A 10,943-nucleotide genomic window follows, 5' to 3' on the forward strand; every position below is an offset into this window, starting at 1 on the left:
GTGAGTCTATGGGTCTCTGTGTAGTGGTGAGTCTATGGGTCTCTGTGTGGTGGTGAGTCTATGGGTCTCTGTGTAGTAGTGGTGAGTCTATGGGTCTCTGTGTAGTGGTCGTGAGTCTATGGGTCTCTGTGTAGTGGTGAGTCTATGGGTCTCTGTGTAGTGGTGGTGAGTCTATGGGTCTCTGTGTAGTGGTGAGTCTATGGGTCTCTGTGTAGTGGTGAGTCTATGGGTCTCTGTGTGGTGGTGAGTCTATGGGTGTCTGTGTGGTGGTGAGTCTATGGGTCTCTGTGTGGTGGTGAGTCTATGGGTCTCTGTGTGGTGGTGAGTCTATGGGTCTATGTGTAGTGGTGAGTCTATGGGTCTCTGTGTAGTGGTGAGTCTATGGGTCTCTGTGTAGTGGTGAGTCTATGGGTCTCTGTATGGTGGTGAGTCTATGGGTCTCTGTGTGGTGGTGAGTCTATGGGTCTCTGTGTAGTGGTGAGTCTATGGGTGTCTGTGTAGTGGTGGTTTGATGGGTCTCTGTGTAGTGGTGAGTCTATGGGTCTCTGTGTAGTAGTGAGTCTATGGGTCTCTGTGTGGTGGTGAGTCTATGGGTCTCTGTGTAGTGTTGAGTCTATGGGTCTCTGTGTGAGTCTATGGGTCTCTGTGTAGTGGTGAGTCTATGGGTCTCTGTGTAGTGGTGAGTCTATGGGTCTCTGTGTAGTGGTGAGTCTATGTGTCTCTGTGTAATGGTGAGTCTATGGGTCTCTGTGTAGTGGTGAGTCTATGGGTCTCTGTGTAGTGGTGAGTCTATGAGTCTATGGGTCTCTGTGTAGTGGTGAGTCTATGGGTCTCTGTGTGGTGGTGAGTCTATGGGTCTCTGTGTGGTGGTGAGTCTATGGGTCTCTGTGTGGTGGTGAGTCTATGGGTCTATGTGTAGTGGTGAGTCTATGGGTCTCTGTGTAGTGGTGAGTCTATGGGTCTCTGTGTAGTGGTGAGTCTATGGGTCTCTGTATGGTGGTGAGTCTATGGGTCTCTGTGTGGTGGTGAGTCTATGGGTCTCTGTGTAGTGGTGAGTCTATGGGTGTCTGTGTAGTGGTGGTTTTATGGGTCTCTGTGTAGTGGTGAGTCTATGGGTCTCTGTGTAGTAGTGAGTCTATGGGTCTCTGTGTGGTGGTGAGTCTATGGGTCTCTGTGTAGTGTTGAGTCTATGGGTCTCTGTGTGAGTCTATGGGTCTCTGTGTAGTGGTGAGTCTATGGGTCTCTGTGTAGTGGTGAGTCTATGGGTCTCTGTGTAGTGGTGAGTCTATGTGTCTCTGTGTAATGGTGAGTCTATGGGTCTCTGTGTAGCGGTGAGTCTATGGGTATCTGTGTAGTGGTGGTTTTATGGGTCTCTGTGTAGTGGTAAGTCTATGGATCTCTGTGTAGTAGTAGTGAGTCTATGGGTCTCTGTGTAGTGGTCGTGAGTCTATGGGTCTCTGTGTAGTGGTGAGTCTATGGGTCTCTGTGTAGTGGTGAGTCTATGAGTCTCTGTGTAGTGGTGAGTCTATGGGTCTCTGTGTGTAGTGGTGAGTCTATTGGTCTCCGTGTAGTGGTGAGTCTATGGGTCTCTGTGTAGTGGTGAGTCTATGGGTCTCTGTGTAGTGGTGAGTCTATGGGTCTCTGTGTGTAGTGGTGAGTCTATGGGTCTCTGTGTAGTGATGGTGAGTCTATGGGTCTCTGTGTAGTGGTGAGTCTATGGGTCTCTGTGTGGTGGTGAGTCTATGGGTCTCTGTGTGGTGGTGAGTCTATGAGTCTCTGTGTGGTGGTGAGTCTATGGGTCTCTGTGTAGTGGTGAGTCTATGGGTCTCTGTCTGGTGGTGAGTCTATGGGTCTCTGTGTAGTGGTGAGTCTATGGGTCTCTGTGTAGTGGTGAGTCTATGGGTCTCTGTGTGGTGGTGAGTCTATGGGTCTCTGTGTAGTGGTGAGTCTATGGGTCTCTGTGTAGTGGTGAGTCTATGAGTCTCTGTGTGAGTCTATGGGTCTCTGTGTGAGTCTATGGGTCTCTGTGTGGTGGTGAGTCTATGAGTCTCTGTGTAGTGGTGGTGAGTCTATGGGTCTCTGTGTAGTGGTGAGTCTATGGGTCTCTGTGTGTAGTGGTGAGTCTATGGGTCTCTGTGTAGTGGTGAGTCTATGGGTCTCTGTGTAGTGATGAGTCTATGGGTCTCTGTATAGTGGTGAGTCTGTGGGTCTCTGTGTAGTGGTGAGTCTATGGGTCTCTGTGTGTAGTGGTGAGTCTATGGGTCTCTGTGTAATGGTGAGTCTATGGGTCTCTGTGTAGTGGTGAGTCTGTGGGTCTCTGTGTAGTGGTGAGTCTATGGGTCTCTGTGTAGTGGTGAGTCTATGGGTCTCTGTGTAGTGGTGGTGAGTCTATGGGTCTCTGTGTGTAGTGGTGAGTCTATGGGTCTCTGTGTAGTGGTGAGTCTATGGGTCTCTGTGTGTAGTGGTGAGTCTATGGGTCTCTGTGTAGTGGTGAGTCTATGGGTCTCTTTGTAGTGGTGAGTCTATGGGTCTCTGTGTAGTGGTGAGTCTATGGGTCTCTGTGTAGTGGTGAGTCTATGGGTCTCTGTGTAGTGGTGAGTCTATGGGTCTCTGTGTAGTGGTGAGTCTATGGGTCTCTGTGTAGTGGTGAGTCTATGGGTCTCTGTGTGGTGGTGAGTCTATGGGTCTCTGTGTGGTGGTGAGTCTATGGATCTCTGTGTAGTAGTGGTGAGTCTATGGGTCTCTGTGTAGTGGTCGTGAGTCTATGGGTCTCTGTGTAGTGGTGAGTCTATGGGTCTCTGTGTAGTGGTGAGTCTATGGGTCTCTGTGTGTAGTGGTGAGTCTATGGGTCTTTGTGTAGTGGTGGTGAGTCTATGGGTCTCTGTGTAGTGGTGAGTCTATGGGTCTCTGTGTAGTGGTGAGTCTATGGGTCTATGTGTAGTGGTGAGTCTATGGGTCTCTGTGTAGTAGTGAGTCTATGGGTCTCTGTGTGGTGGTGAGTCTATGGGTCTCTGTGTGGTGGTGAGTCTATGGGTCTCTGTGTGGTGGTGAGTCTATGGGTCTCTGTGTGGTGGTGAGTCTATGAGTCTCTGTGTAGTGGTGGTGAGTCTATGGGTCTCTGTGTGGTGGTGAGTCTATGGGTCTCTGTGTAGTGGTGAGTCTATGGGTCTCTGTGTAGTGGTGAGTCTATGGGTCTCTGTGTGGTGGTGATTCTATGGGTCTCTGTGTGGTGGTGAGTCTATGGGTCTCTGTGTGGTGGTGAGTCTATGAGTCTCTGTGTAGTGGTGGTGAGTCTATGGGTCTCTGTGTGGTGGTGAGTCTATGGGTCTCTGTGTAGTGGTGAGTCTATGGGTCTCTGTGTGGTGGTGAGTCTATGGGTCTCTGTGTAGTGGTGAGTCTATGGGTCTCTGTGTGGTGGTGAGTCTATGGGTCTCTGTGTAGTGGTGAGTCTATGGGTCTCTGTGTAGTGGTGAGTCTATGGGTCTCTGTGTGGTGGTGAGTCTATGGGTCTCTGTGTAGTGGTGAGTCTATGGGTCTCTGTGTAGTGGTGAGTCTATGGGTCTCTGTGTGGTGGTGAGTCTATGAGTCTCTGTGTAGTGGTGGTGAGTCTATGGGTCTCTGTGTGGTGGTGAGTCTATGGGTCTCTGTGTAGTGGTGAGTCTATGGGTCTCTGTGTAGTGGTGAGTCTATGGGTCTCTGTGTGGTGGTGAGTCTATGGGTCTCTGTGTAGTGGTGAGTCTATGGGTCTCTGTGTAGTGGTGAGTCTATGGGTCTCTGTGTGGTGGTGAGTCTATGGGTCTCTGTGTAGTGGTGAGTCTATAGGTCTATGTGTAGTGGTGAGTCTATGGGTCTCTGTGTAGTGGTGAGTCTATGGGTCTCTGTGTAGTGGTGAGTCTATGGGTCTCTGTGTGGTGGTGAGTCTATGGGTCTCTGTGTAGTGGTGAGTCTATGGGTCTCTGTGTAGTGGTGAGTCTATGGGTCTCTGTGTGGTGGTGAGTCTATGGGTCTCTGTGTAGTGGTGAGTCTATGGGTCTCTGTGTGGTGGTGAGTCTATGGGTCTCTGTGTAGTGGTGAGTCTATGGGTCTCTGTGTAGTGGTGAGTCTATGGGTCTCTGTGTGGTGGTGAGTCTATGGGTCTCTGTGTAGTGGTGAGTCTATGGGTCTCTGTGTAGTGGTGAGTCTATGGGTCTCTGTGTGGTGGTGAGTCTATGGGTCTCTGTGTAGTGGTGAGTCTATGGGTCTCTGTGTAGTGGTGAGTCTATGGGTCTCTGTGTAGTGGTGAGTCTATGGGTCTCTGTGTGAGTCTATGGGTCTCTGTGTGGTGGTGAGTCTATGGGTCTCTGTGTAGTGGTGAGTCTATGGGTCTCTGTGTAGTGGTGAGTCTATGGGTCTCTGTGTGGTGGTGAGTCTATGGGTCTCTGTGTAGTGGTGAGTCTATGGGTCTCTGTGTGGTGGTGAGTCTATGGGTCTCTGTGTAGTGGTGAGTCTATGGGTCTCTGTGTAGTGGTGAGTCTATGGGTTTCTGTGTGGTGGTGAGTCTAGGGGTCTCTGTGTAGTGGTGAGTCTATGGGTCTCTGTGTAGTGGTGAGTCTATGGGTCTCTGTGTAGTGGTGAGTCTATGGGTCTCTGTGTAGTGGTGAGTCTATGGGTCTCTGTGTAGTGGTGAGTCTATGGGTCTCTGTGTGGTGGTGAGTCTATGGGTCTCTGTGTAGTGGTGAGTCTATGGGTCTCTGTGTAGTGGTGAGTCTATGGGTCTCTGTGTAGTGGTGAGTCTATGGGTCTCTGTGTAGTGGTGAGTCTATGGGTCTCTGTGTGGTGGTGAGTCTATGGGTCTCTGTGTAGTGGTGGTGAGTCTATGGGTCTCTGTGTAGTGGTGAGTCTATGGGTTTCTGTGTAGTGGTGGTGAGTCTATGGGTCTCTGTGTAGTGGTGGTGAGTCTATGGGTCTCTGTGTAGTGGTGAGTCTATGGGTCTCTGTGTAGTGGTGAGTCTATGGGTCTCTGTGTAGTGGTGAGTCTATGGGTCTCTGTGTAGTGGTGAGTCTATGGGTCTCTGTGTAGTGGTGAGTCTATGGGTCTCTGTGTAGTGGTGAGTCTATGGGTCTCTGTGTGTAGTGGTGAGTCTATGGGTCTCTGTGTGGTGGTGAGTCTATGGGTCTCTGTGTAGTGGTGAGTCTATGGGTCTCTGTGTAGTGGTGAGTCTATGGGTCTCTGTGTAGTGGTGAGTCTATGGGTCTCTGTGTAGTGGTGAGTCTATGGGTCTCTGTGTAGTGATGAGTCTATAGGTCTCTGTGTGGTGGTGAGTCTATGGGTCTCTGTGTAGTGGTGAGTCTATGGGTCTCTGTGTAGTGGTGAGTCAATGGGTCTCTGTGTAGTGGTGAGTCTATGGGTCTCTGTGTAGTGGTGAGTCTATGGGTCTCTGTATAGTGGTGAGTCTATGGGTCTCTGTGTGGTGGTGAGTCTATGGGTCTCTGTGTAGTGGTGGTGAGTCTATGAGTCTCTGTGTAGTGGTGAGTCTATGGGTCTCTGTGTAGTGGTGAGTCTATGCGTCTCTGTGTAATGGTGAGTCTATGGGTCTCTGTGTAGTGGTGAGTCTATGGGTCTCTGTGTAGTGGTGAGTCTATGGGTCTCTGTGTAGTGGTGAGTCTATGGGTCTCTGTGTAGTGGTGAGTCTATGGGTCTCTGTGTAGTGGTGAGTCTATGGGTCTCTGTGTAGTGGTGAGTCTATGGGTCTCTGTGTGGTGGTGAGTCTATGGGTCTCTGTGTAGTGGTGAGTCTATGGGTCTCTGTGTAGTGGTGAGTCTATGGGTCTCTGTGTAGTAGTGGTGAGTCTATGGGTCTCTGTGTGTAGTGGTGAGTCTATGGGTGTCTATGTGGTGAGTCTATGGGTCTCTGTGTGGTGGTGAGTCTATGGGTCTCTGTGTAGTGGTGAGTCTATGGGTCTCTGTGTGTAGTGGTGAGTCTATGGGTCTCTGTGTAGTGGTGAGTCTATGGGTCTCTTTGTAGTGGTGAGTCTATGGGTATCTGTGTAGTGGTGAGTCTATGGGTCTCTGTGTAGTGGTGAGTCTATGGGTCTCTGTGTAGTGGTGAGTCTATGGGTCTCTGTGTGGTGGTGAGTCTATGAGTCTCTGTGTAGTGGTGGTGAGTCTATGGGTCTCTGTGTGGTGGTGAGTCTATGAGTCTCTGTGTAGTGGTGATTCTATGGGTCTCTGTGTAGTGGTGAGTCTATGGGTCTCTGTGTAGTGGTGGTGAGTCTATGGGTCTCTGTGTAGTGGTGAGTCTATGGGTCTCTGTGTAGTGGTGGTGAGTCTATGGGTCTCTGTGTAGTGGTGAGTCTATGGGTCTCTGTGTAGTGGTGAGTCTATGGGTCTCTGTGTAGTGGTGAGTCTATGGGTCTCTGTGTAGTGGTGAGTCTATGGGTCTCTGTGTGGTGGTGAGTCTATGGGTCTCTGTGTAGTGGTGGTGAGTCTATGGGTCTCTGTGTAGTGGTGGTGAGTCTATGGGTCTCTGTGTAGTGGTGAGTCTATGGGTCTCTGTGTGGTGGTGAGTCTATGGGTCTCTGTGTAGTGGTGAGTCTATGAGTCTCTGTGTAGTGGTGGTGAGTCTATGGGTCTCTGTGTAGTGGTGAGTCTATGGGTCTCTGTGTAGTGGTGGTGAGTCTATGGGTCTCTGTGTAGTGGTGAGTCTATGGGTCTCTGTGTAGTGGTGGTGAGTCTATGAGTCTCTGTGTAGTGGTGAGTCTATGGGTCTCTGTGTAGTGGTGGTGAGTCTATGGGTCTCTGTGTGTAGTGGTGAGTCTATGGGTCTCTGTGTAGTGGTGAGTCTATGGGTCTCTGTGTAGTGGTGGTGAGTCTATGGGTCTCTGTGTAGTGGTGAGTCTATGGGTCTCTGTGTAGTGGTGAGTCTATGGGTCTCTGTGTACTGGTGAGTCTATGGGTCTCTGTGTAGTGGTGAGTCTATGGGTCTCTGTGTAGTGGTGAGTCTATGGGTTTCTGTGTAGTGGTGGTGAGTCTATGGGTCTCTGTGTAGTGGTGGTGAGTCTATGGGTCTCTGTGTAGTGGTGAGTCTATGGGTCTCTGTGTAGTGGTGAGTCTATGGGTCTCTGTGTAGTGGTGACTCTATGGGTCTCTGTGTAGTGGTGAGTCTATGGGTGTCTATGTGTAGTGGTGAGTCTATGGGTCTCTGTGTAGTGGTGAGTCTATGGGTCTCTGTGTAGTGGTGAGTCTATGGGTCTCTGTGTAGTGGTGAGTCTATGGGTCTCTGTGTGGTGGTGAGTCTATGGGTCTCTGTGTAGTGGTGGTGAGTCTATGGGTCTCTGTGTAGTGGTGGTGAGTCTATGGGTCTCTGTGTAGTGGTGAGTCTATGGGTCTCTGTGTAGTGGTGGTGAGTCTATGGGTCTCTGTGTAGTGGTGAGTCTATGGGTCTCTGTGTAGTGGTGAGTCTATGGGTCTCTGTGTGTAGTGGTGAGTCTATGGGTCTCTGTGTGTAGTGGTGAGTCTATGGGTCTCTGTGTAGTGGTGAGTCTATGGGTCTCTGTGTAGTGGTGAGTCTATGGGTCTCTGTGTGTAGTGGTGAGTCTATAGGTCTCTGTGTAGTGGTGGTGAGTCTATGGGTCTCTGTGTAGTGGTGAGTCTATGGGTCTCTGTGTAGTGGTGAGTCTATGGGTGTCTCTGTGTAGTGGTGAGTCTATGGGTCTCTGTGTAGTGGTGGTGAGTCTATGGGTCTCTGTGTAGTGGTGAGTCTATGGGTCTCTGTGTAGTGGTGGTGAGTCTATGGGTCTCTGTGTAGTGGTGAGTCTATGGGTCTCTGTGTAGTGGTGAGTCTATGGGTCTCTGTGTGGTGGTGAGTCTATGGGTCTCTGTGTAGTGGTGAGTCTATGGGTCTCTGTGTAGTGGTGGTGAGTCTATGGGTCTCTGTGTGTAGTGGTGAGTCTATAGGTCTCTGTGTAGTGGTGGTGAGTCTATGGGTCTCTGTGTAGTGGTGAGTTTATGGGTCTCTGTGTGTAGTGGTGGTGAGTCTATGGGTCTCTGTGTAGTGGTGAGTCTATGGGTCTCTGTGTGGTGGTGAGTCTATGGGTCTCTGTGTAGTGGTGAGTCTATGGGTCTCTGTGTAGTGGTGGTGAGTCTATGGGTCTCTGTGTAGTGGTGAGTCTATGGGTCTCTGTGTGTAGTGGTGAGTCTATGGGTTTCTGTGTAGTGGTGGTGAGTCTATGGGTCTCTGTGTAGTGGTGAGTCTATGGGTCTCTGTGTGGTGGTGAGTCTATGGGTCTCTGTGTAGTGGTGAGTCTATGGGTCTCTGTGTAGTGGTGAGTCTATGGGTCTCTGTGTAGTGGTGAGTCTATGGGTCTCTGTGTAGTGGTGGTGAGTCTATGGGTCTCTGTGTAGTGGTGAGTCTATGAGTCTCTGTGTAGTGGTGAGTCTATGGGTCTCTGTGTAGTGGTGAGTGGTGAGTCTATGGGTCTCTGTGTAGTGGTGAGTCTATGGGTCTCTGTGTAGTGGTGAGTCTATGGGTCTCTGTGTAGTGGTGGTGAGTCTATGGGTCTCTGTGTAGTGGTGAGTCTACGGGTCTCTATGTAGTGGTGAGTCTATGGGTCTCTGTGTAGTGGTGAGTCTATGGGTCTCTGTGTGTAGTGGTGAGTCTATGGGTCTCTGTGTAGTGGTGAGTCTATGGGTCTCTGTGTAGTGGTGAGTCTATGGGTCTCTGTGTGTAGTGGTGAGTCTATGGGTCTCTGTGTAGTGGTGAGTCTATGGGTCTCTGTGTAGTGGTGAGTCTATGGGTCTCTGTGTGGTGGTGAGTCTATGGGTCTCTGTGTAGTGGTGAGTCTATGGGTCTCTGTGTGTAGTGGTGAGTCTATGGGTCTCTGTGTAGTGGTGGTGAGTCTATGGGTCTCTGTGTAGTGGTGAGTCTATGGGTCTCTGTGTAGTGGTGAGTCTATGGGTCTCTGTGTAGTGGTGAGTCTATGGGTCTCTGTGTGTAGTGGTGAGTCTATGGGTCTCTGTGTGTAGTGGTGAGTCTATGGGTCTCTGTGTAGTGGTGAGTCTATGGGTCTCTGTGTAGTGGTGGTGAGTCTATGAGTCTCTGTGTAGTGGTGAGTCTATGGGTCTCTGTGTAGTGGTGGTGAGTCTATGGGTCTCTGTGTAGTGGTGAGTCTATGGGTCTCTGTGTAGTGGTGGTGAGTCTATGGGTGTCTGTGTAGTGGTGAGTCTATGGGTCTCTGTGTGTAGTGGTGAGTCTATGGGTCTCTGTGTGTAGTGGTGAGTCTATGGGTCTCTGTGTGTAGTGGTGAGTCTATGGGTCTCTGTGTAGTGGTGGTGAGTCTATGGGTGTCTGTGTAGTGGTGAGTCTATGGGTCTCTGTGTGTAGTGGTGAGTCTATGGGTCTCTGTGTGTAGTGGTGAGTCTATGGGTCTCTGTGTAGTGGTGAGTCTATGGGTCTCTGTGTGTAGTGGTGAGTCTATGGGTCTCTGTGTAGTGGTGAGTCTATGGGTCTCTGTGTGTAGTGGTGAGTCTATGGGTCTCTGTGTAGTGGTGAGTGATGATTATTTGACTCACCTGTGGACGTGACACTGCACACCACCAGACCGACTATCACCATCTTCAGAGAAGCCATTTCGCTCACGAAATCCGATATTCCCTGAAGCTCTTTGCTTGCTAGCGCTGTGCGGAATGGCAAAGGTCCCCCAGGTAGCCTCTAGCAGGCGCTGTGGGGAAGGGGGGGGGGAGGGAAAATCCTGTTAGTGTCTAGACATCAACCCAACTCAGTCACTCAGTCAGTCAGTCAGTCACTCAGTCACTCAGTCAGTCAGTCAGTCACTCAGTCAGTCATTCAATCCGTCACTAAATGAGTTTCTCACTCAGTTACTCAGTCAGTCACTCAATCAGTCACTCACTCAGTCAGTCGCTCAGTCACTCACTCAGTCACTCGCTCAGTCACTAAGTCACTCACTCAGCCACTCAGTCACTCGTTCAGTCACTAAGTCACTCTCTCACTCAGTCACTCGCTCTGTCACTCAGTCAATCAGTCGCTCGTTCGCTCACTCACTTAGTCACTCAGTCACTAAGTTACTCGCTTAGTCACTCACTCAGTCATTCACTCAGTCACTCGCTCAGTCACTAAGTCACTCGCTCACTCACTTAGTCACTCGCTCAGTCACTCAGTCACGCATTCATTCGCTCAGTCACTCACTCTGTCACTCAGTTAATCAAATCACTCGATCGCTCACTCGCTCAGTCACTCAGTCACTCAACCACCCAATTACTTACCCACTAACTCACTCACCCACTAACTCACTCACCCACTCACTCACCCACTCACTCAACCACCCAATTACTCACCCACTAACTCACTCACCCACTAACTCACTCACTCACCCACTAACTCACTCACCCACTCACTCACCCACTCACTCACTCACCCACTCACTCACCCACTCACTCACCCACTCACTCACCCACTCACTCACTCACCCACTCACCCACTCACTCACCCACTCACTCACCCACTCACTCACCCACTCACTCACTCACTCACCCACTCACCCCCCCACTCACTCACTCACCCATTCACTCACTCACCCACTAACTCACCCAAACACCCACCGACTCACCCACTGACCCACTCACTCACCCACTTACTCACCCACTCACTCACTCACCCACTCACCCACCCACTCACCCACTCACTCACCCACTCACCCACTCACTCACCCACTCACTCACCCTCCCACTCACTCACTCACCCACTCACCCACCCAAACACCCACCGACTCACCCACTGACCCACTCACCCACTCACCAACCCTGAGTGCGATAACCACAGCACCACCACTCCCCCCTCACACACACACACAGACACGCCCACAGACACGCCCACAGACACACAGACACGCCCACAGACACACAGGCACACACACAGACACACAGACACGCCCACAGACACACAGACA

General features: G+C 50.7%; 1 protein-coding gene across 1 annotated transcript in view; it reads right to left on the minus strand.

Moving 5' to 3' along the window:
- The window catches only part of LOC116938467 (uncharacterized), a 56,516-nt gene extending 46,909 nt beyond the window's left edge, over positions 1–9,607 (minus strand). The window contains exon 1 of the mRNA XM_076055365.1: positions 9,590–9,607. Within this exon, the coding sequence (XP_075911480.1) occupies positions 9,590–9,607 (18 nt within the window). The remainder of the gene's footprint in view (positions 1–9,589) is intronic.
- Between the last annotated feature and the right edge of the window lie 1,336 nt (positions 9,608–10,943).

Source organism: Petromyzon marinus, chromosome 71 (genome assembly GCF_048934315.1).
Source record: "Petromyzon marinus isolate PM22_M1 ecotype Great Lakes invasive population chromosome 71, UKy_Petmar_22M1.pri1.0, whole genome shotgun sequence".
In the NCBI taxonomy this organism is placed as follows: domain Eukaryota; kingdom Metazoa; phylum Chordata; class Hyperoartia; order Petromyzontiformes; family Petromyzontidae; genus Petromyzon; species Petromyzon marinus.